Genomic DNA, 27817 nt, shown 5'->3' on the forward strand with positions numbered 1-27817 from the left:
TCTAAATAAAAGTGAGCATCAGTAAGTTGTATGTGGGACTCTAAACTGACTTATGTAATTTCTCAAGACCCCCCATATAAGAAAAGAGTAAGAGAGAATTTTGAAAGGAAAAAAAAAACACCCAAACCAAAGAGGTGAGACACAGCCATTTTGATGGGGGGGGGGGGGTGTGCCTAACTACTCAATGAGGTCATCCTATCTCCCGGAAGTGACACGTAATCACCTGCTTTGCACTAGCTCCGCCCCTTCCCTCAGAGGTCCCGCCCCTCCGCCAGCAGCCGGGAGGGTGTTAGGGGGCGTTTCTCCAGGAGGAAAGCTGTGAGCTGCGACGCTGAGGAAGGGGACCCCAAAACGTCTGGCACTGCCCCCTCCAGGGATCACTTTGGACCGCATCACTCGGCCCAGCGGGATTCAGAAACGCCGAGGGGTCAACCTGATGGGTTTCGGGGTCAACGGAAGAGGGGAAGGGGAGCCCTGGCGGGGAGAACCCCCCGGTCCCCCGCCCAGCAGCTGAGGCACAGGAGGGCGGCCATCTTGGCCGGGAGGGTAGGGCTGGGGAGCTGCGGGCGCCGTGCGATTGGGGGGCTCGCCCGGAAGTGACGCCAACTACCCGGAAGCGGAGGGGGTTCCCTGGCCCACTCCCCCCTCGTTCGTTTGCTCCCCCGCTTCCTCCCCGCCCCCCTTCCTCTCCATTCGTTTCCCCCCCTCCCCGTTCCCAGCCTTCTTCCCCCCCCCCACCCGTCCCTCCCCCCCCAACCTCCGGAGCTGGGAAGAGAGTCAAGATGGCGGCGAAATCCGATGGCGGTGGCGTGGGGGTGGGCTTCGCCCAGCTGCACAACCTGGACGAGGCGGTGGGCAGCGGCGGCGAGGAGGACGGGGAGCCCGGGGGAGGCGGCTGCGGCGGCGGCGGAGACGGCAGCGAGCCCGGCGAGAGCAGCTCGCTGCACATCTGCCACTGCTGCAACACCTCCTCGTGCTACTGGGGCTGCCGCTCCGCCTGCCTGCGCTCCCTCCTGGGCAAGAAGCCGCGCCGCAGCGCCGCCGCCGCCGACGGGGGGGACCAGCCGCTGCAACCGCCCGCGGCCGCCGGCGCAGACCAACAACCCCCGACGCCTGCCACTCGGCCGCAACCGCCGCCGCCGCAGGTGGAGCGGCCGTGGCTCGACTGCCTGTGGATCGTGCTGGCGCTGCTGGTCTTCTTCGGGGACGTGGGCACCGACCTGTGGCTGGCCCTCGACTACTACCGCAAGGGGGACTACGGCTTCTTCGGGCTGACCCTCTTCTTCGTGTTGGTGCCGTCGCTGCTGGTGCAGAGCCTGAGCTTCCGCTGGTTCGTGCAGGACTACACGGGCGGCGGGCTGGGCGCCGTGGAGGGGCTCAGCAGCCGGGGCCCCCCCATGATGGGGGCCGGCTACGGCCACGGCGCCGCCCGCGGCGGCCCGGGCGCGGAGGGCTCAGCTACGCCGGGGGCGCAGCGCCTGTGCCGCCTCTCCGTGTGGATCTGGCAGTCGGTCATCCACCTGCTGCAGATGGGGCAGGTGTGGAGGTAAGAGCACTGCGGGGGTGGGGGCGGGGGCCTGGGCTGCCGGCTCTGCTGAGGGCCCCGCGGGCGAGGCCAGAGACCTCCGAGTGCGTTCCGCCCTCGAGGTGCCTCGCAGTTGGGCCCCTCGGACGGGTCTGGCCCAGGGTCTTGAAGGAGGGGTTTGCCGCGCACTTTCCCTGGCGTCTCAAAAAGACCAACGTTTGATCTGGATCCCTGGCCACGCCTTTTGGCCCTGGGAGGCCCCAGTCCCGCTGTTTGTCTGTCTTCTTCCCTGGTTCGCACTTACCCGAGACCCTGCCTCCACCTTCCCTTTACTCACATCTCTGTAGACCTTTGTATTCCCGTTGTCCCTTTCCCCTGTATCCCAAGGTAACCAGCCGTTTTAGCGCTTTTTATCTGCACCCCAGCTCGTGTTCGGTGTGTGTGGGGGGGAACCTTCCTTCTTCCAGCCGGTTTTGCACTCGGTTTTGTCCCCCGGTGAGACATCTTCCCCTCTTCCCCCGTCTTCTCTCCGCAGTGGCCTGTGTGGGGCCCTGCCTCTCCTTTTAGCACTCCTTTATTCCACGCCTCCTCCCCCCTTCCTGCAATCCCATCCCCTGCAAATGACTCCAAGCCGCTTCCTTCCTTGAAGGAAAAAGGACTTTTTTTTTTTTTTTTTTTTTTTGGTGTATGGATTAGACGTGCCCTTTTCTTGGTGACAAGTAAAATTGTGTAGTATATGGTAGATGTAAGCGTTTGTTTTTAACTCTCACCTCCAGAAAGTCAGTCCGCCACCTGGACACCTATTCTGGAGGAACATTGTTTTAGGTAGCCAGGTCAGTGCATAGGTGATTTATGTTTACACAAGCCCCAAGCTTGGCCCTGCAGCCCTTTTCTCTTTTGTAAATTTCCCCTGGTAAGTCCCTCAAAAACCACTTGCAAATGTTCTTGTGGCAACTAACCTTAACTGGCTAAACTAAGGAGATGATCCGGTTAAAATCTTGGTACATCTGTGCCCTCCAACTTAAACCAGCTTGAGTGTATTCTGGAAACTGAGTTTGTAAGTAAACATTTGCAAGAGAAAAAAATCTTAACTGAAGATAAATAACACGAGCTCTTCAGGTACATTGCCTCTGTGAGAAGACATTTTGCCTAGACTGCCCAGAGTTCTGCACCTACCAGGAGATTTTAGGTGCTATGCATTTCAGTTAATTGAGATGTACTTAGGTTAACTGAAGTAAAAGTTCATTGTGTTTTAAATTGTTTGTCCAGATCTCTCTTCACAGTTTTAAATAAAAATGTTTCCGAATGCATGGGATTGAAATAAGTCAGATCATGAGAGTGAATGCAAGAAGTTTGTCCTATAGAATTTGTATGCAAATTTAGGATGGGGGTCGAATGAGTGGTTCTTGATTTTCCTGGTGCTCCCAGGTTTGTTTATCGGTCTTCCTGGACTTAACTGAGCAGCCTCCCCCCACCCTAGCTGTATTTGTCTGCAAATAATTGGTTTCCTGCTAAGTTTATAAGAAGGGGCTAGGGAGATAAAATAGGAAAAAAATGATTTATTAACTTTTGGCAGTTGTGAGGGTAGCTTGGGGTTAAGTAAAATTTTGAAACTTGTTTTGAATTTGAAATCTAAATCTAAAAACATCCCTGAACTCCCAAATCCGTAAAAGGTAGCGTGTTTGATACTGGGGATACTTTTTTTAATTTCTTGCAGGTGGGTAAGATGCAAAAGAATGAAGGGGGAGAGGAACAAGAAGAATGGGGAAGAGAAAGGTTTTGAAAGACTAGTAAAATTTAACAGCATATATTTAGTAACTAGGTTTCTTCTAAACAAGCCAAAATCTTGTATCTCTCCCTGTCTTTGACTCCTAAGTGTAGGCAGTCAGAATCTTCTTGTCAGGTTAAATTTCCTGAGAGAATTGTTTCTAATGTCATCCATCCTAGATATTTATTAGTAATAAGCTTTTTGGACATAATGAGATGGAATTCGGTTTCACAGATTTTTTAGGCAGAGCAGTTTTCCCCCACTGACCTCAATCTTAATTGTATTTGGGCAAAGTAAGAAGTCTAGATTTTGGAACAAACTGAAAAGTACACTTTAAGTGTAAATTTAGGTTTTATAGTTGTTTAAAATTGGGTAGTGCATTTATTTCCCAGATCTTCATTGACCTTTCAAGATTTGTAGTGGTATACAACTATATTTTTAAGAGATGCCTGTGGTTTTAGTATGTTTAAATTGTTTTTCAAGATTAAAATATGTCTAAATATTTCATAAAGTTTTGAAAGTATGGAGTATTCAAAGGTATGTGAATTCAGTTAAGTTATTCTAACATAGCTATACTTCAAAAGAAATGTTTGCTGAAGAAGGATTTTATTTATTTCAAATTTTTTTTAGAAAGCTGGTTTTGCTTGAAATATTCCAGGAGCAGGGTCCGGTCTGTCCTTTACTACCTGTTAGGCATGGGGCTACATGCAGATCATTCATATGAAATGCTTTAGAGAAAGGTTTTTATCTTTGTTTTTGTTTTTTAATCTCTTGGCAAACAGTTATTTATCAGTGTGTATAACCATATGTCCTCTCAGTTTTTACTGCAAAATTTTTTGGATTACAGTTGTTCCCATAACTATATTTGCTACTTAAATTTTGTTATTTCATGTGGTCATGTGACAGAAAGGTTAAGGCCTAGGAATTATATCGCTGATTCCGGCCACATTTCTAAAGAAAAGATGTTGGGAAAGTTGTATTTGGTTAAAACTGATTCCATTAAACCACAAGTACCTGTCTCTTCACATTCTCCCCCCCCACCTTTTTTTTTTTTTTTAAAGTAAAGTTACCTGACTCTTGCTTGGACAAATCTCAGTGCTTATTTAAGAGAATTTAGTTTTCCTTGATAGTAAGGTGGTAAGCTTCTCTGTGTGGTGCCTTTCCTGTTGAGATGGAGCATATTTGATAGCTGTTTACCAAATGAGTTTACAGAATATAAGACAATATTTTTGGCTAGGCCAGAATTGGAGCATGGAAGAATAGTTGTAGGATGATTTGGTTTCATGAACCTCATTTTGTAGAATATTAGTGTGTGATTAAGGTCTATTTAATGCATGCTTTGCCCTTACTAATTACTTAGCATGTAGCTTACAGTGTAGCTTTATTTTTCAGGTGCTTTTCCCAGGGATAGAAGGTATATGAGTCACTCATAACAGGAATATGAGTCACACCAAGACTTCGGTTTAGTGAAAGTGTTGTTGTTAGAAAGTGTGATCATTTTCTTGGAGGGTTAGACCTTAGAAACAGTTTGATTCCGTTTGCATATTTGCATTGTTGTAAGTTTGTTTCTTCAGTGTATTGGCCTTTCTTTGCTTCTGTGCTAACTTCAGAGGGTGGCCAGTGTGTGTTGGCAGTTCTTTGTAGTCACGAAGCAACAGCTCTTTGACTGAAATTTCATCTCATGTCATGATACCCCAGCCAGATCATCAATCTCTCTATTTATTTTTATGGGTGTATTTAAGCCCTTCTATTTCACAAAGTGGAAGAGGAATTTATATAAAATCTTAATAGTATTAGCTTTCTTAAAGTGAACATCAGTCATCCTTTCTTTTGGAAGATAGTGTGGGGTGGAGAGTTGCCTTCAAGGGAGAAGAAAGAAAAAGGCGTTTCACATGTCGTAATCGCCCCATCAAATCTACGAATAGTCAAAAGCTTTATTTTCCCCAAATTTTTATTTTCTTCAAGATTTATTTGTTTATTTGTTGGGGGGGGGACAGGAAGGGAGGATGCACAGGGTGGGGCAGAGGGTGAGGGAGAGAGAAACTTCAGTCAACTCCTCACTGAGCATGGACCCCTACACAGGGCCTGATCTCATAACCCTGAGATCATGACTTGAGCCAAAACCAGGAGTCAAATGGTTAAATGATTGTGCCATCCAGGCCCCCCCTTCCCCATTTTTTCTGTTTTAAGACTGGCATAATGTAGGGACAGAACTCAGTGAATCAGCAGCAGATGTTTCTAGGCTGGTGAAGATGCTTTGTCTTTACTCCTTCACTTCCCCCGCCCTCCCTCCCCCCACAATGTATAGGGATATTACACATATTAAGGGCCTTTGTTCTTGTTGAATCTTTTAGAATAGCCAGAATCTTTTAACTCTGGCTGAGAATAGAATCTACTATAGGTTTAAAAGAGAAAAAGAATATACTGAAGGTCGCAGGGTGGGAGCCACGCAAGCTTATTTCTAAAAGCTCCACAGGTGATTATATGGGCAGCCAGGCTTGAGAAATACTTTGGAGTTGCTTCAGCTTATTCCATTTAGAAATTGTTGGATTTGTATTCTTAATTAATATGATGGAACAATTGGGAATGGAATGATGTGGTACTATTAAGTTTAGTTCCTGGACACAATAACAAAAAAGACTTATCTTAGAAATGTGAGTATCTTGAAAAAGTATTTGGAGCTGTTGCAAGTGTATGTACTTATGGTACTCTTTTCTTCTTTGAGCTGAGTATGATCTTGTTCTAAAAGGATTCCTAAATTGAAAGCAGTCTTCAGTAAATGTAGCCCACTTCATTGCCTTGTGTGTGATCCAAGTGGTACTTTTATGATTATGTTACATGTAAAAGGTACATTAATTTTAATTTTGAAATGATTCTCAAGTAGGCTTGAGGTAAATATAACTGGGCTTACAAGAGGTGTTGGACTAAGTGATCTGTAATATTCCTCTAGCTCAAAGATTTTGTGATTTAGGAATGGCAGTGTTATCTTACAAATAAGGAAATTTCATTCGTATGGGGCCAGAGTACCAGTCACAGTCAAATGAAGATTGTATACATGCATTTGTGTGTTGTGTAGGTGACTTTATATATTTGCTTATTACTAAATGACATCTCAATATTTTAAAAATAAAATTTTTTTATCTGTAAGTTCAATGGAATTTTGGTTCAAAAGAAACTCACTGGGGTTTTTTTTGAGGGTAAACTTAAGAAAAATTGATCTGAGAAAGGTAAATGTTTTTGTGTAATCAAAAAAATCTTGTTGGAAAATGTTGAGATTTACCAGAAAAATCAGAAAATTTATGTGCTATAAAGTGTCAATAATTAGAACAGTGTGTGGCTGGCAGAGGAATTAGGTAGATAGGTAATAAAGCAGAATAAAGAGTGAAGTAAATAAATAGGTTTGCAGGAATTAAGCAGGTAGATAATAAAGCATTTCTAATCCATGAATGGAAAAGGGGTTATTTAACAAATGATAGTGGGGTAAATGACTGCCCACATGGGGGGAGGAATTGATCTCTACCTTATATAAACAAAAATTCTGGAAGGATTAAAGATGGAAACAGAAGATACTAAACCTAAAGGAAAATGTAGGATAATAATTTTATAATTTTGCAGGGGGCAAGTGCTTTGATTCCATCAAAGAAAAAAAAAAAGAGGACAGCTACAACAGCATAAAGTTGTTTCCATCACCTGAAAAATCATAGAAATACATGGTGAGGGAAAGAGTTATATATTTAGATAAAGAACCACTTCCTAAAGGAGAGTGATTATGAAGAGAGCCATCTCTGAAGAGTATTTGTCATTTTTGAGAGATTAGAAACAGTAAAAGTTGACATTTATGGTGAATTTTCAAGGGGAGGTGATGAAAAAAAAATGGCATGCTTTGAGTAACATTGCAACTGGTGATGAAGGATAGGATTTCCAGAATGATCCAGAAACAAAGCATCAGACTCTGTGTGACAGAAGTCTAGCATTCTGGAAATCTAGTAGGCACATGTCAGAAGTCACAAGCAGTTCATTTTTGTCTTTTAACATTATTTGCTTTGATTTTGCCAACTTTATCCAAAGTTATACTTATGTAAGTGATAAATTCTGGACTGTTGCAAACTGTGTCTTACATGTTACCATTTTCATCCTGAGCTGGTTGCCTTACAGTGTTCTCTATGCAAACAAGTTTATGGCTAATGCTTTAATTTACTCCCCATGATGTTCTGTTCACCTGTTTTCTTCTAGTTAAAATCCTGGATTTCTTACTTGTCTCAGAAAGTTAAAATTGAAAAAAAAGTCACGAAGATATAGCCTCATATTAAATGAAAGGTTTAGTGACTTTTGACATTTGATTGACGACAACCTACTATTTATTGTAATTGGAGGGTTTTTTTTTGTTTTTAAAGGACAAGACATACATAGCATCATATAAAGGGAACACTGGAGTTAAGAAATCATGGTTTATCATTCTGCAAGTTACAAAAATAAAAGTCTCTGGCCTTAATTTTCTCGTATTTATTAAATGAGGAGTTGAAGGTAGTGATCTTTAAGGTCTCTTCAATTTTGAAAAGTTTATTATGCTATAGATATTAGCACTCTGAAATTTTAAAGAAAAAATTTCATGCTCTGGTTAGGACAAATAATATATTTAAAAATGTATAGGTTTCCCAAGAACTGCTATGAAATCTTACCATATGTTATTTTGATGTACTAAATACATTCTCATTATTTTCAATCACTTTGTTACCTGTAGAGGCATTTTATATCTTTCTGTAGTTAATGTTAAAATTTATCGAAGTTTAGACTTTCTGAGAAATGTGTTAGTGCTGTTTACTAGCTGATTTTGTGAATTTACAATTTCAGCTAAAATTAGTCTTTTTAAAGTGCTCATTTTTTGTAATCTTCTGTTTTAAATTTTTTTACTGTTAGAATAAGCTGAAGCAATGCATATAAGTTATATATTTTGGAGGTGTTCTGAATTGCTTACTAAGATTAATTTCTTTATTGGGGAGGAACATCAAAATTGCCTACTGCAATTTATTATTTGATGTGTATGTATTCTCTAACTTTGAGAATTTAGTGTTTGTAAATTTTTTTTTTTTAACTGATAGCCTCCATGTGAGTTGTGAGCTGTTCTAGGAAATAATTCTAAGTGAATTTTGTTTTTGTTTTTCTTAGATTAAGCTGTGGGTACTTCTTTGATTCTAGGTGTATTTCTGGGTTTTGCTTGGAGGACTCACTGAATATTGTTACAATGACATTGATACATTTCTACATAAGATTCAACTTTAGATTTTTCTGTATATCTCATGTGGGTAGATCTTGGCATATTACATTATTTTAACACATCTTAAAACGAGACACTATATCCTAAGGTAACTTTGCTAACAAAGTTTCTTGTATATCACTTTAATTTTGAAATAGCAGTGGTTTTTTTTTTTTTTTAAAGATTTTATTTATTTATTTGACACACAGAGAACACAAGTAGGCAGAGAGGCAGGCAGAGAGAGAGAGAGAGAGGGGGGAGCAGGCTCCCCACTGAGCAGAGAGCCTGATGCGGGGCTCTATCCCAGGACCCTGGGAACATGACCTGAGCCTAAGGCAGAGGCTTTAACCCACTGAGCCACCCAGGTGCCCCTGAAATAGCAGTTTTTAAAGTAAATTTTTTATCAAAGAATAATTGACATACAGTGTTTCATTAATTTCAAGTATACAACAGAGTAATTTGATATTTCTGCTGTACATTACATTTCTGTGTCACGTGTATTTATCACTGGAAGACTGTGCTCTTGATCCCCTTCACCTATATTGTCTATCTCTGTTTTCTGTATCTGAGCCTTTTTCTGTTTTGTGTTTTAGATTCCACATATAGAAGTGAAATCATTGACTTTCTTAGCATAATACCTTGTAGATCCATCCGTGTTGTCACAAATGGCAAGAGTTTATTTTCTATAGCTGGGCAATGCACCACATCTTGCCTATATATTCATTTATTGATGGATACTTAGGTTGCTTCCATGTCTTGGCTATTGTAAATAATACTTTAATGAACATAAGGATGCATATATCTTTTCATAGTGTTTTTTTTTTTTTCTTTGGATGCATACCTAGAACTGGAATTGCTGGATTGTGTGGTAATTCTGTTTTTAAGTTTTTGAGGAACCTCCATACTCTTTTCCATAGTGGCTGCACCAATATGCATTCCTACAAACTATGCATGGAGGTTCCCCTTTCTCCACAGCCTTGCCAATACTTGTTTTTTCTTGTCTTTTTGATAATAACCATTCTAACAGGTGTGAGGTGGTATCTCATTGTGGTTTTAATTTTCATTTCCCTGATGAGTAGTGAAATTGATCATTTTTTCATGTGCTTGTTGGCCATCTGTGTGTCTTGGAAGAATGTCTATTTGGGTCCCCTGTCCATTTTTTTTTTTTTTTAAGATTTTTATTTATTTGACAGACAGATCACAAGTAGGCAGAGAGGCAGGTAGAGAGAGAGAGAGGAGGAGGAGGCAGGCTCCCCGCTGAGCAGAGAGCCCGATGTGAGGCTCGATCCCAGGACCCTGGGATCATGACCTGAGCCGAAGGCAGAGGCTTTAACCACTGAGCTACCCAGGCGCCCCCCCACCCCCGTCCATTTTTTAATTGGAATGTTTGTTTATCTTTTTTGATACTGAGTTGTAGGAGTTCTTTGTATATTTTAGATGTTAACCCCTTATTGGATATATCGTTTGTGACTATATTCTCCCATTGCCTTTTCATTTTGTTGGTGGTTTTTATTGCTATGTAAAAGCCTTTTAGTTTGATGTAGTCCTGTTTGTACAAAAGCTTTTTAGTTTGTTGTAATCAAAACTTTTGAGTGCAATATTTTGGTCTTCCTTTTTTTAACTGTGAGGATGCTATTTCTGTTTTATTTCGGTTATCAGTTTATAGAGCATGGACTATATGCTCATTACCCATTTCTAGGAAGAACTTTGAATACTCAGTTCACAGAAAGACAAGGAAGTTTTCTTTACAGCGCTCTTGGAAGGGAAGTAGAGTTGATTATTATTATTTACATTGGGGAGATGCTCTCAAGGAATCATAGGTACATGAAATAGAAACTTTCTCCTTTAACCATTATGCTTCCTTTTCAGTCTATCTTAAATACACTGGACACATGAAGAAAGATGGCAAAGGTGAGGAAGATAACCAAATCCATGGCTTGGGAAACCTTCCAGTAAAATAGAGCTGGCAGGGAGTTAAGAATCTAAGCCCTTCTGGGCAGCAGACACACCCTTCTTTCTTCAACTGTGTTTCTTAGAGTGGTCAGAAAACATCTTGTATTTTAGGATAGGCCCAGGGCTAGTTGAAATACAGATTTGTGGGCTTACTACACTACATACTTAAGGAATTAGAGTCTTAGGGAGTTGGGCCAGGGAATGCGTATTTGTGGGCTTACTACACTACATACTTAAGGAATTAGAGTCTTAGGGAGTTGGGCCAGGGAATGCGTATTTTTTCTTGTCTATCTTATGGAAACTTTTAAGCATACAGAGAAGTAGAAAGGATAGTGTTTTGAACACCTGTTACCATCTACCTGGTTTCAGTAATTAACATAGATATATTTGTCAGCGTGTATTTGTGTGTGTAACATATTATGAGGTTGTACCTCTCTATACTTCAAATACTAAATATTGAGAATAATTTTACATAGCTGTAATACCATTGCCCCATCTAAAAAATTAATAATAATTCAATAATTACTCCATAATTTTATAGAATCATGCAATAGCTACTTCATATTATTTGTGCATTTGCCCCCAACAATTTCTTTTATAGGTTTTCTCCCCTCCAAATAGGGATTTAGTAAAAATTCACACATTGCTTTTGTTTCCATAACTCTAGAACAATTCTCTTAATTTTGCTTTTTTCCCTCATGACATTGACTTTTGCAGAGTCTAAGCCAGTTCTCGTATGTTTTGTATTTTGGATTGCTTAATTGTTTTTTCCAAGAGTAGTCTGACTTACATGTTTTCTGGATAAACTTGAAGATGCATCTAGGTGCTTGGTTTTATTCAGTTTATGTATTTTCACCCGAAATACTGCTTCCTGCTTCTTATTTGCATCATATATTCAATGATGGTACCTGGTTTGTTGCATTTTTAGTGGTCCTGATTAAGATCCTGACTGCCAGATTTTTCTGTATAAAGGTGTATTTTCCCTTTTGCAATCAGTAATTCATGGGGTGGTAGTTTGGCAAGGTGTCAAGTGTTCTGTTTCCTAGCAACCTTTTACCTACTGGCATTAGCCATTGAGAATCCCTGCCTGTTATCAGTTATGAAATTGTTGGTGTGAGGTGGGATTTGTATTTTAAATAAGCTCCGTAGCAGTTCTTACTGTCTTTATTTTTATTTATTTGTTTATTTTTAAAAAGATTTTTTAAATTTATTTGAGAGAGAACGACAGTGAGAACATGAGAACATGAGGGGAAGGGCAGAGGGAGAAGCAGACTCCCCTGTGGAGCTGCAAGCCTGACTTCCCTGGGCTCCATTCCAGGACTCTGAGATCCTGACCTGGGCTGAAGTTAGACACTTAATCTGTTGAGCCACCCAGGCAACCCTTTTACCTTCTTTAAAGTTTGAGAGCCATTGTTCTTGTGGAATCAGTACCTGGGAGTAAAAAAACAAAAATCTGCCCTCAGGAACTTAGTATATGACTCTCGGCCCTGATGGGTTTTCAATGGGTTGTCAGTAGACAGAGTTTAAGTGCTGTTAGTTTTGGAGTAACAAAATTAAATGTGTCTCATGTGTTTCTCATATGTAATAGCAATCAACTGAGGTAAAGACTAACAGAGATATGTATAAACTATTAGTATGTATGACTAAAATTAAAGGAGGGTGGAGGAGGGGTAGAGAAATTTCTAAGGAGGAAAGGAAACTATATTGAATATCATGTTTTTACAAATACTGTCTCATTTAAATTTTCATGAGTTTTTGAGCCTGTTTTACAGATGAAGAAATAGGTTTAGAGAGGTTAAGTAATCTGAATTACTAGTAACTAAGTGGAGAAAGTTTTGAAGGCAGATCTCACTGATAGCAAAAATATGTGCAGTTTTCTTCATGAGATTTTTCTTGTAATGATCAGAAGTCTCTTCTAATTAATTACTTTGCTTTACTTTTGAACTTTGCTGTTTGGCTTATTCCAAGTGGAGGAATGATATTCTCCAACCCCTGGGGCCTCTTGATGTAAAGCTAAGGTCTTCTGAGACCTCTGATTTCTAGTGTAAGGTATTAAACTCTGCGGAGAGTGGGGTAGGCAGTTAGTTGATTGTAACTGCTAATGTGATTCAAGTAGCTGAATAGTGCCATTAGGTGTATATCCTTAGGAAATTATTTTCTGAACTTCACCCTGATCTCTTTCTCAAAGCAGATGTACCTTCCATCCCTGTGATTTCCACATTACAGAAAGGACTATGTAAGGTTGGCCACACCTTGTTGGCCCCTCTTTATCCTTGCTGGTCCCACCTAATGCTGGATCCATATGTTGGTTCATTGGCAGCCCATTGGTCACCGAGAGCAGCAGCTTTTAAGGTACCTGAGGTTATCAAGCATTTGTTTCCAAACTTTGGCTGTGCATTGGAATCACCTGGGAGTTGGATAGTTGAGTACAGTCATTACATATTATGATCCAGTAGGTCTGGGAGGGCCTTGGAATCACTGTATTTAAAGAGCCTGTGTGTTCACAAAGTTCCTCCAGCAGTGCACAGAGATGAGAACCACAGTTGTGTAGGCTGTTGTTGTTGTTGTTGTTTTTTTAAGATTTTAGTTATTTATTTGACAGAGAGAGATCACAAGTAGGCAGAGAGAAGGGAAGAGGGAGAGGGGGAAGCAGGCTCCCTGCCAAGCAGAGAGCCTGATGTGGGGCTTGATTCCAGGACCCTGAGATCACAACCCAAGCTGAAGGCAGAGGCCCAACCCACTGAGCCACCCGGGTGCCCCAGTAGGCTGTTCTTTTACCAATATTTGCTGTGGTAGTTTGCAAGGGGAAGGAGTTTCTGTTAGAATCACTTGGGAGATTTGTTATATACTTAAATACTGGGCATACTAGATCTAGAGGGGTGGAATGTATAAAGGAACACACCAGTATTTAAACAGTCTCTGATTGGACCTTACTCTTAGTTGGAATGGGTTGGTAAAAGTGTGTATTAATCAAATTGTAGCTAGATTTGCCACATATTGTGGCATACGGATTGCCATATACTAAAGATTTAGAATATTGTAAGTACATTTAACATTAAAACTGTACGGCATATACTTGAATATTCCTTTGATTCAAAAGCTTCTTTGGAAGTTTGAAGTACTTCAGAATCTTTATTAACGTGAATTAACACTGCTGGTGTTCCAGAAGTGACAGGTTAGAATGGTGTTGGGGAGATTGATATTCTCTCCAGAGTGAATTTCATGTCTTGAATTTTCAGAAATGTTCTATTTGTTGAAATCAGTGCCAAGGATGGGATTCCTAAAAAGAAACTGGTGAACAAAAGGGGAGAAATGATCTAAAAGGTATTAAGTGGGTGTCATTAGAGATAAGAATGAAGGAAGCAGAGAAGAAAAATTAGGTACCTAACTACATTTTGCTTGATAGATTTGTGGGTAGAGGGTGGATAACTAGGGGAGAGGATAGGAAGAGGTCCTACAATGTTTTACCATGTTGGTAGGATATCAGTACAGTGAATCAGCAAGGACACCTAAAATCTGCACATACCCAAATAATATCAAACGGCTCCATCTAGGAATGCACTGTGGCGGGGTGAGAAAACTTAGGCTCCTTGTAACTGGGAAGCTTGGGGTCAGAAGTCCTAGGGGAGGCAATTGCTGGCAGAGATGGGACATGGAGTATATGGGCACGCACAGTGTAGATGGGACTGGATCCTCTGATTTTGGATCAAAATTAACAAAACTCTCAAATCTGTCATTTTGCTTGGTTATAAGGAATGCAGCTTGGAGTGGTCAACTATATAGTAGTTCTAAAGAGCTGTGTCTATGGAGGTTGCTGCCATTTTGCCACCTTTAAGGCAGTTTTCATCAAAGCTGACTCTGAAGAAAAAGATTATGCCTTCTAGAAAGGAAATTACATTTGCAAAATTTAAGCATTTTCAAATGGTTTTGCTTAGACCTAGTAGGTGATGGTGTACATTTGGATTGAAAGAAAAGAGAAGCTACCTAAAGGATTTATTACTCTTTTTGCAGATTAATCAAAAGTCGTTAAAACAAAGCTGAAGTTAAAAGCAATTACGTGGTAAATTTGGGGGAGTTAGTATATGTTTGTAGCATTTGTGCACTATATTTATGGTTTTCACTATTTGATAGGGCCCACAGAAATTTTAGGTAGTTTTTTAGATGTAGAAGTCTGGGATTAAATGAAATGGTGTTTGTCAGGCGTGTTAAAGGATTTTGGATGGGGGCACCGTGAAGTTGGATTGTGTCCTTTTGCCTGTTTGGCATGTGCAGTTCACTATCTCAGTTAGTGTTATGTTCATATCTAATGTAATGTGATACATACATTCCTAAAAAACCTCTCATTCTGTAAAAATTCATGCACTAAAACTATCAGCTGTGGAAAAAAATAGGATTAAGGCTAGACTACTTAAGACTATGAAACTTTGTAACCAGAGCACTAACAAAAACAATGACAATCCAGATAAAAGCACCAGCACAGTAGTATGGGTGACATTTGTACTCCACACCGAGATGATTCTTAGAATTTTATCCTGGGACACGTTTATCTTTTACATGTAGAATCTTGTGACTACTGGCTTCTACTGGAGGCCGGTTTCACCTTAATTAAAACTCATGTAAGGTGTAAGCTTCCCGTGTGTTCACATCACAAGATAGTGATAAGCACTAAAGCAACCACCACTGTTTGTACCAAAGAAGGTAAGACTTTGGTAAGAGTCTTACCAGTTTTCTTAAAGTCTTCATTTTGTTTTTCCTTCTACTTTTTTCTCATGATTTGTGAAAAATCTTGCCCTTGATAGCTTCAAAACATTAACCTGCTGGGAAGAATCAACTCATGAACCAACACTACTTTCCCTTTACACTATTGTCATTCCCATTTTGTCAGTCAAATGTGATGGAATTCGTGTTACAGAAGCATGCATTTTGCCATCACTTACATATTTTTGAATCTGTGATGCTATCAAGATGCAGCTCTTGAAAATACGAAGGTTCTACTGTTTTTGGAAATTTCTAGTTTTGGAGATACCAGTGTTTCAAGGTTAAATGAACTTTGTTACCCTTCTCATGCTTTTTTGGCCCTTACATACAATAAAGAAGAGAAGAGGGTCTATTTTAATCCATTTGAAAATTTCTGTTTCTGGAATAGGCATTGGATAGAATGTGGTAATGTCTTAATGCTGAATCATTTGAACTACACGTGTGGAGCAGGAATGCTTTTACATTTTGGTTCATTTGAGATGTGGTTATAGTGAACTCTTAAATTAAAATTCATCTGAGCATACAGTAAACAGAAAAAGAAGCAACAGTAGCCAGTTGTCAAGGAAAAGACTGATGGCTAGAATAAACAGAGGCTTTCAGCAATATAAACATTCTGTTTTCGTAGAGCTTTTTTTTTTTTTTTTTTTTTTAAGGATGATTGGGAGAATTTCTAAATTAAGTAGAAGTTAGTTAAATGTGAAAGGCAGCAAATATCCAACATTTATGTAAATGACTGTTACAGCATGTTTCCTCAGTAACTGTAGTAACAAAAATTTCAGTGGCTTAACACAATAGAGATGTATTGTCTCCTGTGGGTGGTCCTGACTGACAGTGGCTTTGACATCCTTTAGTGACTCAATCTTCTCAGCACTGAGCCAGTGAAAGGAAAGAGAATATGGAGAAAGCATAATTGCTTCCTAAAAGCCCTACCTTACAGTGACACACATCACTTGTGCTTGATAGTCTCCTGTGAAGAACTAGCCCTGGGACTGTAACCACATCAGGGGAGGCTGGGAAATGTAGTCCTGCCCAGGCAACAGCTTTGTACCCCAGAAGAGGAAGCGTACATTTGGGTTGACAGACTCAGAAAGAAAGAATCTTATGCTTAGACCAGATATCCTTCAGATTAATGGTATGGGTGTGGGTGTGGGTGTGTGTTTGTGTGTGATGTAAATTGGTATTGATTAAAGTATAGAAGGGACAATTTTAGAACTTTGATTTATGTTTTTAATTCAGTATTTTAGGATTTGTGAGACATGTCAGGCCTCTGTCTCATTACACCCTTTAAAAATGTAAAAAACAATAAACTGAGGGCTGCTTGGTGCTGGGGGTGGGGAGGGATAGGGTGGATAGGTTATGGACATTGGGGAGGGTGTGTGCTATGGTGAGTGCTGTGAATTGTGTGAGACTGCTGATTCACAGACCTGAACCCCTGGGGCAAATAATACATTATGTGTTAATAAAATAAATAAATAAAAATTAAAAAAAAAATTCGAAAAAGCACAATAAACTGCCATTTGGTGCATGCAAAAGAAAATGTAAAAACCATCTGTAGCCTGAGGGTCATATAAAAACAGGCCAACCCTTACTTTAATTGGTCAGGTAAAATAAGTAACTTTTTAAATTAACCTTTAAAAATAACTAAGTTCAGACGTTTTAAGTATGATCCATATTAAATATACTAAATTGAAATATAATGAAATAATACAAGTAGAGTTTTAAATAATGTTTTTTCAGGTGAAGTTTAGTTGAGGCAAAAATGGTCCTCATAAACTAAGTAAAAAATGTTGGGTCCCTATATTTAACCCTTGGCAGTGTTTCAAGTTTTAAAAAATAGTTCTTCTGATTTAGGACAGTTTGGGGTCTCAGTAAGTGAGCATAGCTGATACAACTTGAGTAAAGCCATGTCCTGCCAATTTTGGGGAACTTTTTGGGCACTGCTCCCCTATAAGAACCCCTGAAAGTCACTTGTTTTTCATCTGTTAATTGTAGAGACCTAAATATATGTGTAAAATTCATGCTTAGATTTGGAATTTTATGCTAAACCTTTATATTACTAAATTTCTAGATTCTGTTTGTTAATAACCACTGGGGATGGATTAAAACTAAAAATTCCTTTTAAAGTTGTTGAAGTGTCTAAATATGATTCAGTGTAAAACTCCAACTAAAATGTTTTCATCAAAGCATGTCAGTATGTTTTATAAGTTCTTATTGAAATCCATAAAATATTTTAAAGATAGAACCTATTACTCTGGTATTGAAGGTTTAACAGTCAACTGTTGTACGATACTTATTCTTTTAATTCCAAATATTATTTAGGTTACATTTTCTGGTATTCTTTTTTTAAAGATTTATTATTTATTTTAGAGAGAGCAAGTGTGAGCAGGGGAGGGCGGAAGGAGAGGGAGAGACAATCCCAAACTCCACTCTTAGCAAAGAGCCCTATGCAGGGGATCCCAGGACCCTGAGATCATGACCCAAGGCATAATCAGGAGTTGGCCTTTTAACTGACTGAGCCACCCAGAAGCCCCTCTAGTATTCTGCCTTTAAAAATTAGGTTACTAAAACATTAAAATAATTAATATGTGTGTCATTTAGAGGCTTTTTGATAGTTAAAGTTCCTCCACATAATATTACCACCTGTTGAGATTGTATGGGAGTCTAGATAAAGTTCCTTGTTTTTCCTACAAAGCCAGCATCAGTCACCTGTATGGCTAAGTAATCAATATCTTCTCAGACTATTATACTTGAGTGATAAAACTGCAAATTAGAATTAGAATAAAAACTATACACTAAAATCTTTAGCAGAAGCTATATATGGTGTTACAGGTCAGCTGCGCATTATGTGAGATAAAATTTCTGTCCTGTTGATCTTATTAATATAATTTTAATACTTTCAGTATATTTATTTATATTATCTGGAATTGGTTTAGTTTTTTCCTCCCACTATTCTGTCCATTGTAGCCGGGTGATATTACCCAGATTGCAAACAGACCTGATTCCCCAGTATTGTATAAAAGCCACTGGGTGACCCTGTCTGAGCTTGATCAAAATAAGTACTGTTATATCCATGCATTCTAGAATGTAATACTGCTGCAGATGTTATAATGCTTACACAGTGTTTAAAAGCTTACTCATAAGCCTTTTCAGTTTTTAATTCATACGTTCACTTTTGGGTGGACTCTGCAAAATTATACTTAGTGGCATTATAGTAATGTTAACACAGATCTTAGGGAACTCTTGTCAAGGCCAAATAAACAATGAATTCACATAATATTCTCGATTGACACAGATATAATCTTGAATATAATTAAAAAAAAAACAAATAACACCTCACACTCATTAGAATAGCTACAGTTACAAAAACAAAACAAACAAACACAAAACCAATAAAAATAACAATGAACCAAATGACAAGTATTGGTGAGGATGTGGAGAAACTGGGACCCTTGTGTGCTCTTAGGAATGTAAAATAGTGCAACCATATGGAAAACAGTATGGTGGCTTCTTAGAAAATTAAATGTAGATTTATATGTGATTGAGCAATTACATTATATACCCAAAAGAACTGAATACAGGGACTCGAAGAGAGATTTGTACACTTATGTTCATAGCAGTGTTATTTATAATAGCCAAAGATGGAAGCAGGCCCAGTGTCCATGGATGGATGAATGGATAAGCAAAATGTAGCATGTACAGAGAATATTACTCAGCCTGACAAAGGTAGGAAATTCTGACACATGCTACAATGTGGATGAACCTTGCAGACATTATCCTAAGTGACATAAGCCAGTAACAAAAGGACAGCTACTATCTGATTCCAATTCTGTGAGGTACCTAGATGGTACAATTCACAGAGATAGAAAGTAGCGTGGTTAAGAGCTTGGGGGGAAGGAGGAATAGGAAATTAGGTACACTTTCAGTTTGGGAAGATGAAGAGAGTTCTGTGGATGGGTGGTGGTTGCACAGCACCATGAATATATTTCACACCGCTGTACACTTAAAAATGGTTAAGGTGGTAAATTTTATGTTAAGTGTATTTTGCCACAGTTAAAAAAAAATCAACAAACCTTTCAGATATTTTCATTTTTTTCTAGGCTTACAACTTAAAGCGTAGGAACAAATGAACAAACAAACAAAATCTTTTTTTCTTCCTCGCCCAGGACTGTTGCCAGTTTAAAAACCAGAAACAATACTGATGCTGTCCTCCTAGCCATCCCATTCAGCTATGGCATATGTCTTACTAGTGTTTTAGCCAGACTGTCCAGCTGGCAACTAGTCTTACTTGTCTTACGTAAAAATATTTAAAAAATTGGTCACTTCCAAAACACAGTGTGATCATTGATAGGTATAAAGTTAATCCTAGTGTTATCTTCCATGATGACACCTGTAATGTCAAATTTGAAAAAGAGTACCCCAGTGTTATGAAATCTGAAATTACTCCAGTAAAAAGTGGATATTATTATTATTTTTTTTATTTCTTTAAGATTTTATTTATTTCAGGGAGAGGGGCAAAGGGAGAGGAAGAAGCAGACTACCCCCCTGAGCAGGGAGCCTGGGATCATAACCTGAGCCAAAGGCAGACGCTTAGCTGACTAAGCCACTCAAGTGCCCCTAACGACGTTAGGGGCATTTACATTTACAATACATTCCATTATACATTTGTCCAAACCCGTAAAATGTAAACAGCAAGAGTGAACACTAAGTAAACACACAGCAATAAGTAAACACACAATAAACTATGATCTTTGGGGTGATAATGCTTTGTCAGTAAAAGTGGATATTATTTTAAATCAAAAGAGTACTTTTCCAAATTCTTCCTCCTATGGCATGACCTGTGGTCATGAGGCTCAGCACTGCCTAATGAGGGCTGAGGGAGCCAGTAAAGCCTTCAGAGCATGCCTTCTAGAGCCCATGTGATTGGTTTCAAGCTTACCTCAGATAAACTTGGGCAATTATTTAACCTCTCTATTTCTGAGTTCCCTCATAGGCAGAATACTGCTTATTTTGGGTATAAAGATTAGGGACAGTTTTATGAAGGTTGTTTGAGAATTAGTAGCTAATACATGTGAAGTCTGAGAATAGCACTTGATATATAGTAAGTGCTCACTAAATAAGTGTTTGATATTAATAGCTTTTTCCACCTGGCCCAGAGTATTGAGGATTGTTCTTGTCATCGATAAGGTGTTCTACCTGGCCAAATTTTCCTCCTTTATTGGTTATCCAACCCTCTTTCTATACCTATCAAAGTACTTTGCTTAGGTGTTCAAAGTAAATCTCCAAATAAAGATATAATAATGCTAAAGTAGTTACAAATATGTATTAATATGTTCTTTTTAAATTTTTTATTAACATATGATATATTATTTGTTTCAGGGGTACAGGTTTGTGGTTCATTAGTTTACACAATTCATAGCACTCACCATAGCACATACCTTCCCCAGTGTCCATAAATGCCTGTTCTTGTTATAAGTGAAACCAAGGAGAAAACTATAGTCACTTTGTAATTTATTTACCTTTGATAAGTGCTGGTATAAAAATTGGGTTATGTATATTCAAGAATAACGTTAGGCAGGCATGTTTTCTGATATAAAAGTCAGAAACATCTAGCACCAAAAAAAGCTAAAATGTGAGCTTTTTTTTAAGAAAAAATGTTGCAGCACCTGGCTGGCTCGGTCACTGGAGCATGTGACTCTTGATCTTGGGGTTGTAGGTTCAAGTCCCACATTGGAGTATAGAGATTACTTAAAAATAAATTCTTTAAAAAAAGAAAAAAGTTACTGTAAAATATATCATGCACGTATAAACTTTTGATGGAAAAAGAGCTCACCACCTTTCAGTTGATAAGGAGAATATTTGTGTATAAATGGTTTAACTATGCTGCAACCCTCCAGAATCCTCTCAGCAAAGAAGGATGTTAACCAGCCATTTTACAACCTTCGCAAACAACATTATTGACAGATCTTACTTCTCCGAATCTGCTACGGCCGGATCGAAAACCTTTGGTGGCCCTTCTTCAGTCACAGAACATACCCCAAACTTTTAAATCGTATCTTGGAGACTTTTGGTCACCACAGCTGGAAAGTACTGCTGGCATCAAGGGGGTTGAAACAAAAGATGCTGCTAAACATTCTGCAGTGCACAGGACAGTTCTCTGCAACAAAGAGTTAAGTACCTAAGTCTGAAACTTAGAGAACCAATGTTGAGAAACCTCCGCCTCGTCAGCCCTTTGTGTTGTTCTGTTCAAGTTCTAACAATTTTTTATTACCTCTTTTAATTGTTACCGCTTCCATGAAAATGGATTCAGGTCTGTCCATTCAGACAGTCACTCTTGACTGTGAACTTTGTTAGGGAAAGTGCTTTTGGTACTTAGAATTTAGATTTTTTATCTTATTTATAATTTGTTCTTCTCTCCCTTACTCGTTGAAGAATAGGTTCTATGTCTAATTCGTACTCATTTTTCTGCAAAGAAATTTCTATATAGTAAGGTGTGCTGCTTGTTTTAAAGAATGAACAAACCTGGCATTAAATAAAGTATTGCATGTTGTTGACACAGGCAACTAAGCCACATGCAACTGAATGATAGATATGAGTACATCAGACGATGGGTATGAAGAGGAGTCTCTGAACATGCATCCTGAGTTGGGCTTCAGTGGTGTTGAAGGTAACTTCAACACCAGGTGATGCAAATATAAGTCTAAATACGCACATGTGCGCACACATATGAAATATTTTCATTCTAATGCTGAGAACTTGGGTTTGCTTGTGACCATTGCTTAGGGTCTGGTTGGCTCAGGTGGTTGGTTTGAATCGGTTGCCTTCGAAATCTTAAATGAACTAGAAATATGCAGTGGCTTATTTTGTTTTCTGTGTTTGGTGGCTAAAGTCTAGGTATCCAGTAGGAATTAGTAAGTTAATAATCAGTTACTTGTTTTTTATGAAAGAGGCATCTGTTAACTTGTAGTCCTGTCAGCGTTGGTTGGGTTTTCTCCAGCTGGATGCCTGTCTTTGGGCTACTGGACTCCTGTGGGCTCAGACAGAACCAAAGCCAGTCAGAAAATGGAGAATTAAAGAAGGAAGTGTTTACTTTAGCAATTTTCTTTAAGGGCTTTGTCTCAATTTTATTTATAGCCCAAATGACAGTAAAACTAGAAGTTTTCTATTTGACCCAAGCTCTCATTTCTTACTATTTTTAACTTTTCAGATGTTTGTACTTAAAAATTCACTTTTGGTGTGCCTGGGTGACTCAGCTGGTTAAGCGTCTGCCTTCGGCTCTGGTCATGACCCCTGGTCCTGGGATTGAACTCCACATCGGACTCCCTGTCCAGTAGGGAGCCTGTTCTCCCTTTCCCTCTGCAGTTCCCTCTGCTGTTTCCCTGCCTGTGCACGCATGCTCTCTCTGTCAAATAAATAAAATCTTTTAAAAATTTTTCTTTTTTTTTTTTAGTGATTTTTTTTTTATGGTTGGGAAATTTTGTATCCTTTTTTCCTCCCCCAAGTTTAATGTGTATGTACTAAAGTTTCTTTTTGGTTGTACTCTTTCATAACTGCTTGATGGCCACCTAAAGTCACAGAAGTAAGACGATTAAATGAAGTCATCCATTTTTAATACATTAATTTTTTTGGCCCATTTGTAATTTTCCACAGTTCATAATATTATTCTTGAGGTTGCTGCAGGTCAATCTCAGAGCTGATAAACTTTCAAAAGATTATACCAGAGTAGACTGATCAATTGTCGAACATGCGAAATTATTGATTTGACCAGAATACATGTCTGTGGCCTGTTTTCAGTAATAGTGTCAATTAGATTAACCTCTTTCTTCATGGAATGGTTTCCTGCTGCTGCCTGTTGATTGGAACACCTGGCTTCCACCCAGCCTCTGGCCTAGTACCTGGCTGTCTGTGCTATACCCTGATCTCTTGCCTCTATCATAAAACAAAGTATGATGGGATCAGTTCTGTGTAGTTCACAGTGCAGAACAACTGCAGACTTCAGGCTTTTTATGTCAGAGAGGCCTCAGTTGGGTGGTATCTTGGAATCTATGGTAGAACATTTTATTAGTTTCTTCCTAAGACTGCTGAGGCAAAGTATCACAAACTGGGTGGCTTCAGACAACAAGAATTTATTCTCTCACCTTTCTGCAGACAAGTCTGGAACCAAGGTGTCAGAAGGGCCGTGATCCTCCTGAGCCTGGCTGGAATGGGTCCTTGTCTATTCTTAGCTCCTGGGGGCAGCAGCCAGTCCTCAGCCTCCAACTGCATAACTTTGTTACCTGCTTGCATTGTCACATGGTATTCTTCCCTCTATTTCTGGGTCCAGATTTTTCCTTTCCTTATAAGGACATCAGTCATATTGGGTTAGAGCCCAGCCTACTCTGGTATGACCCCATCTTCACGTATTACATTTGCAACTACCCTGGTCCAAATAAGGTCATATATTGAGATCCTGGTGGTTAGGACTTATGTATCTTTTGAAGGTACACAGTTCAACCTGTGACACCCAGGCCGTTAGCATAGTGAGTTTTAAAATTCTCTTTCATCGTCAGTTTAAGAATACGCCGTGTGTGTATAGGTCACTCTTCAGATAAGCGTATTAGATGTTGTTGACAATACGCTGTAATGAAGGTTATGAAATAGGTCAGTCTGCAGCTTCATCCTATAACCAGAGCAGATTGGTAGGGCTTCGTTATGCATTACTTTAATCCTGTAGATAATGCCTTTCTCTCGGTCGTGCCATAGGCTTAGGCTTTGTAACAGAATCCTGGGTTCTCAGAGCCGTAGTTTGCCCACTGGTGGAATGAGAACTCCGCCTCTCTGGTAGGGTTGTTCAGGGTTTGGAGGAGATGATGTTGCCATCATATCTGGCACACATGGTGTGTTTGCTCTGTGGGAGTTGCCCTTTCCTCCTCTCCATCTTCTCTTAGCCTTGGCCATGCTGAAAGTGGCTGTCAGTGGAGCAGCTGGAGTCCGTCGTGCTGCCAGCAGTAACATCTTGCTGCCAGTGGTGCCAGACTTTGCCCAGGGTTGAACTGCCTAAAAATAGTAACCAAGAAGATGGCCAGAGGAGGTCTCTTACTCCAATTTAAAGGCTTTATGGGGGTTTTCTTTGAGAGAGGTACACCTTACCATGATGCACTGATTGCTTGTGGAACTCGGTCCCAGTGGATGCAGTGCTGTGTGGCTCCAGGACACCGAGGGGGTCGACCGCATCTGCCTTCTCACCCGGTTTTTAAATAGTCTTGGATTTGGGGATGGCAGGGAGTTCTGTGGGACAGTACCTGAATGTTTCAGAATAGACTTTGATGAGAAATTTGGTTTGACATAACTTTTTACAAAAGTATATACATTTATTTAATCAATAAAGGGATAACGGAGTAAAATCGCCAGTTTACCAGCTTATATTGAAACCATTTCTTACCCTTCCAAATATCAATATCATGCTTAAGTTTTCTTTTGGGGGAATTTATTCTTGACGTAGTAAATATACCAGATGCTTGCTTATCTACCATGTTATGCCAGTTTACTCAGCTTACCCTCAGTTTCTGATTCTGTAAATTGAAAATGAGAGTACCTGTTTTATTAATTTTTTAAAGATTTTTATTTATTTCTTTGAGATAAAGAGGGCACAAGTGGGGAGGAAGGTCAGAGGGAGAGGAGAAGCAAACTCCCCACTGAGCAGGGAGCCCAGTGTGGGTCTTGATCCCACGATCCTGGTATCATGACCCGAGCCAAAAGCAGACACCTAATCAAATGAGCCACCCAGGCTCCCCTTATCTTGTTAATCTTAAGACAATTATAAGCATCAGAACAAGATTTAGACAAGTTGGTCAATTGGATTTAGATCATTTCTCAGATTTATTTCAGTTATGAGATGCTTCAATTTTTTGAAATCGGATAGCTTATTAAAGTGCTTTAAAGAAGCTAAGTATGTAGAGCAGTGATACGATGAGTTTGGAAACACTGGGCACACAAGTTGGAAACCTTGTTTTACAAGGTTGGTCATTTTTTAAACCTGTGGAATAGTGCATGATGCAGCCCCTCTCTCGGGGGACAGAAATTAGTATTAATCTGTCAGGCTTTAAATGCAAACAGCTCTTCTCTAATTTTTTGAGAAGGACGAAGTTGCCTACCTGTATTTTTGTAGTGGCGTGATGCTATTTCAGCAGTCAGAAAAGATCATGAAAAATGCTGATGAACGCTGTTGATAGATATTGTTGATAGACTGCTGAAGGTACAGTGATTATGTTGAGATGTCATTGGTCTGGTAGGCAAGGAAAACATACTGGACAAGTTTTAAAAATCCTGTGTTGCTTTCAGTGTGAAATAATGATCTTCAAGTAGATAGTCAAAGTTCAAAAAAAAAATTTTTTTTTTAAAGATTTTATTTATTTATTTGACAGAGAGAAATCACAAGTAGGCAGAGAGGCAGGCAGAGAGAGAGGAGGAAGCAGGCTCCCCGCCGAGCAGAAAGCCCGATGTGGGGCTTGAACCCAGGACCTGGGATCATGACCTGAGCCGAAGGCAGCAGCTTAACCCACTGAGCCACCCAGGCGCCCCTCAAAAAAATTTTTTTTGAGAACCTACTACAGAGGGATCTGAGGACTAGATCTTGCAAACAAATTCTATTCCCTTTTAACCTCCTGTATTTCAATAAAATCAATTGTCACTCACTTAGTTTAGAAAGTAGAAAGGGGATCCTAATACTTACAAATTACTGTAGAACTTTGGTTAAGTATTCTCCTTTCTAGAATGTGGCTTCGAGGTGTTTGAGAGGTGTAAAGAGCCTTTGATGGTTCTTTCTCTTCTGTCTCACTGGAGAGTGGGAAGGGAGCTAATGGAGAGAGCTTTGGGACTTGCTCAGGAGACTGACTATAGGTGAGAGCTGGAATTGGAAGGCTAAGGGCAGGGTCTCTACCCTGTAAGTCAGTGTAACCTCAGTGGATTAATAAGCAACCAAATGAAGGCACTTTGTGTTCTCAGCTATAGTCACATCTACTTTGTTCCTTGAATCAAAGGAAGGAACAAAATGTCTAATTATAATAATCTTCTAATAATTACAATATTTTGCATTCATTTTCTTTTAAAAATCTATTTGAGTAACTACTAGCCTTCAGAAGATGTTGGAAAATAGTATTTAGGCAGCAGCTGGCAGCTACCAGTGTTGGAGTCTGTGCAGTGCACAGCTCGTAAAAGATTTCATTAGTTGGACATACACTTTGATTTCCTTATTGTGGCACGAGTACATTCTCTTGAGCAGCTGCTTTGGAGAGCAATGTACAATAAACATTTCTACACTTGTTTTAAATATGTGGGTTTTGTTGGAGTGTCACTTGCCATCTGGTAGAGAGAGGAGTGACTTACTGCTGGAGAGGAAGTGATTGGAATTCCCGCACGTGTTCCTAACGCAAGCTCAGGTTCCCTCTTCATTTCGCATCCACTGAGAGGAAAATTGACAGCTGTAATTATTTTGTTCCATCAAATCCTTCGGAAGAACTACATGTAGAATAGGATTTATAGAGATATGTTTTGAACTGTACCTAGTACCTGGTTAGTTGTTGTTTTAATTTGAAAGCAAATGTTTTTCATACATGTATTGAAACTTAGCATTTTTAAACAAAAAAATATTATAAACAAGTCAGACAAAAATACTGATACATATTTAAAAAGAAGTGAAAGTACCCTCCTCATCCCAAATCACCATCCTTAGGAAAGTGCTGCATTTATACCCTCCCCTCCCTTTTTTCCCCTATGTGCTATCAATTTACTAGATACCAGAGTGACTTATGAGTAGAATTCTTCTAGTAGTGACTGTGGTTGCATCATAACTACATTGCTGTTCATACTGGTGATCACTCATTAGTCTCTGGAAGCCTTGGGCATTAAAGGACTGATGGGGGTTGGCTGAGTAAAGGAAGACTCTGCTTCATCAGGGAAGTAGCCAGGAAGGGTCATTGTCCTTAACTGGTATACATAATTGGAAAAATTGCCATCACGATGACTAACTTACATTGAGAGTCTCTTAAGTGCAGGGCATTAAGTGCTTTACATGTGTATTACTTACTGAATCCTCATAGCAACCCTGTGAGGTAAGTACTGTTATCCCCATTTTAGAGATGTGGAAACTGAAGCCCTGAGAAGTGAGGAACTTGCCCAGTGTCATAGAGCTTAGTAAGAGATTCAGATTTAGCTGGTTTGGCTCCAGAATCACATTCTCACAATGTTGTGCCATCTTTTGGAAACACACGTATATTCTCTGGGAGCTGTTATATTTTTAAAGCCTACCTTTTGGCCCAGGAATTAGGTGAATGGAAATTACAGATATGTTAAGAACTTAAATACCAGAGAAGAAACTCTGTATAATTAATTAAATACATGACTTGAAACAATTCTACTGTTGCCAGACTGCTTGCAGGAATCCTCCTTCTGGTTTTGCTTTGTTAAAGTAAACGTTTCCCCCCATGAGTCTTCTGTAGTGTTTTATTCTGGATATTTTTCTTTGGAGCCTGCCTGCATTCTGGCTTTTGCTCCTGCTGAGTAGGCAAACATATCTAGAGGCAGC

The 27817-nt window shown here is 39.6% G+C and overlaps 1 protein-coding gene across 1 annotated transcript in view; it reads left to right on the top strand.

The window, feature by feature from the left end:
* The first annotated feature begins 265 nt into the window (after positions 1-265).
* Positions 266-27817, top strand: part of XKR6 (XK related 6) — a 296537-nt gene continuing 268985 nt past the window's right edge. Inside the window, exon 1 of the mRNA XM_047717459.1 lies at positions 266-1546. Coding sequence (XP_047573415.1) covers positions 783-1546 — 764 coding nt within the window. The 5' untranslated portion in view covers positions 266-782. The remainder of the gene's footprint in view (positions 1547-27817) is intronic.

Source organism: Lutra lutra, chromosome 2 (genome assembly GCF_902655055.1).
Source record: "Lutra lutra chromosome 2, mLutLut1.2, whole genome shotgun sequence".
Classification (NCBI taxonomy): domain Eukaryota; kingdom Metazoa; phylum Chordata; class Mammalia; order Carnivora; family Mustelidae; genus Lutra; species Lutra lutra.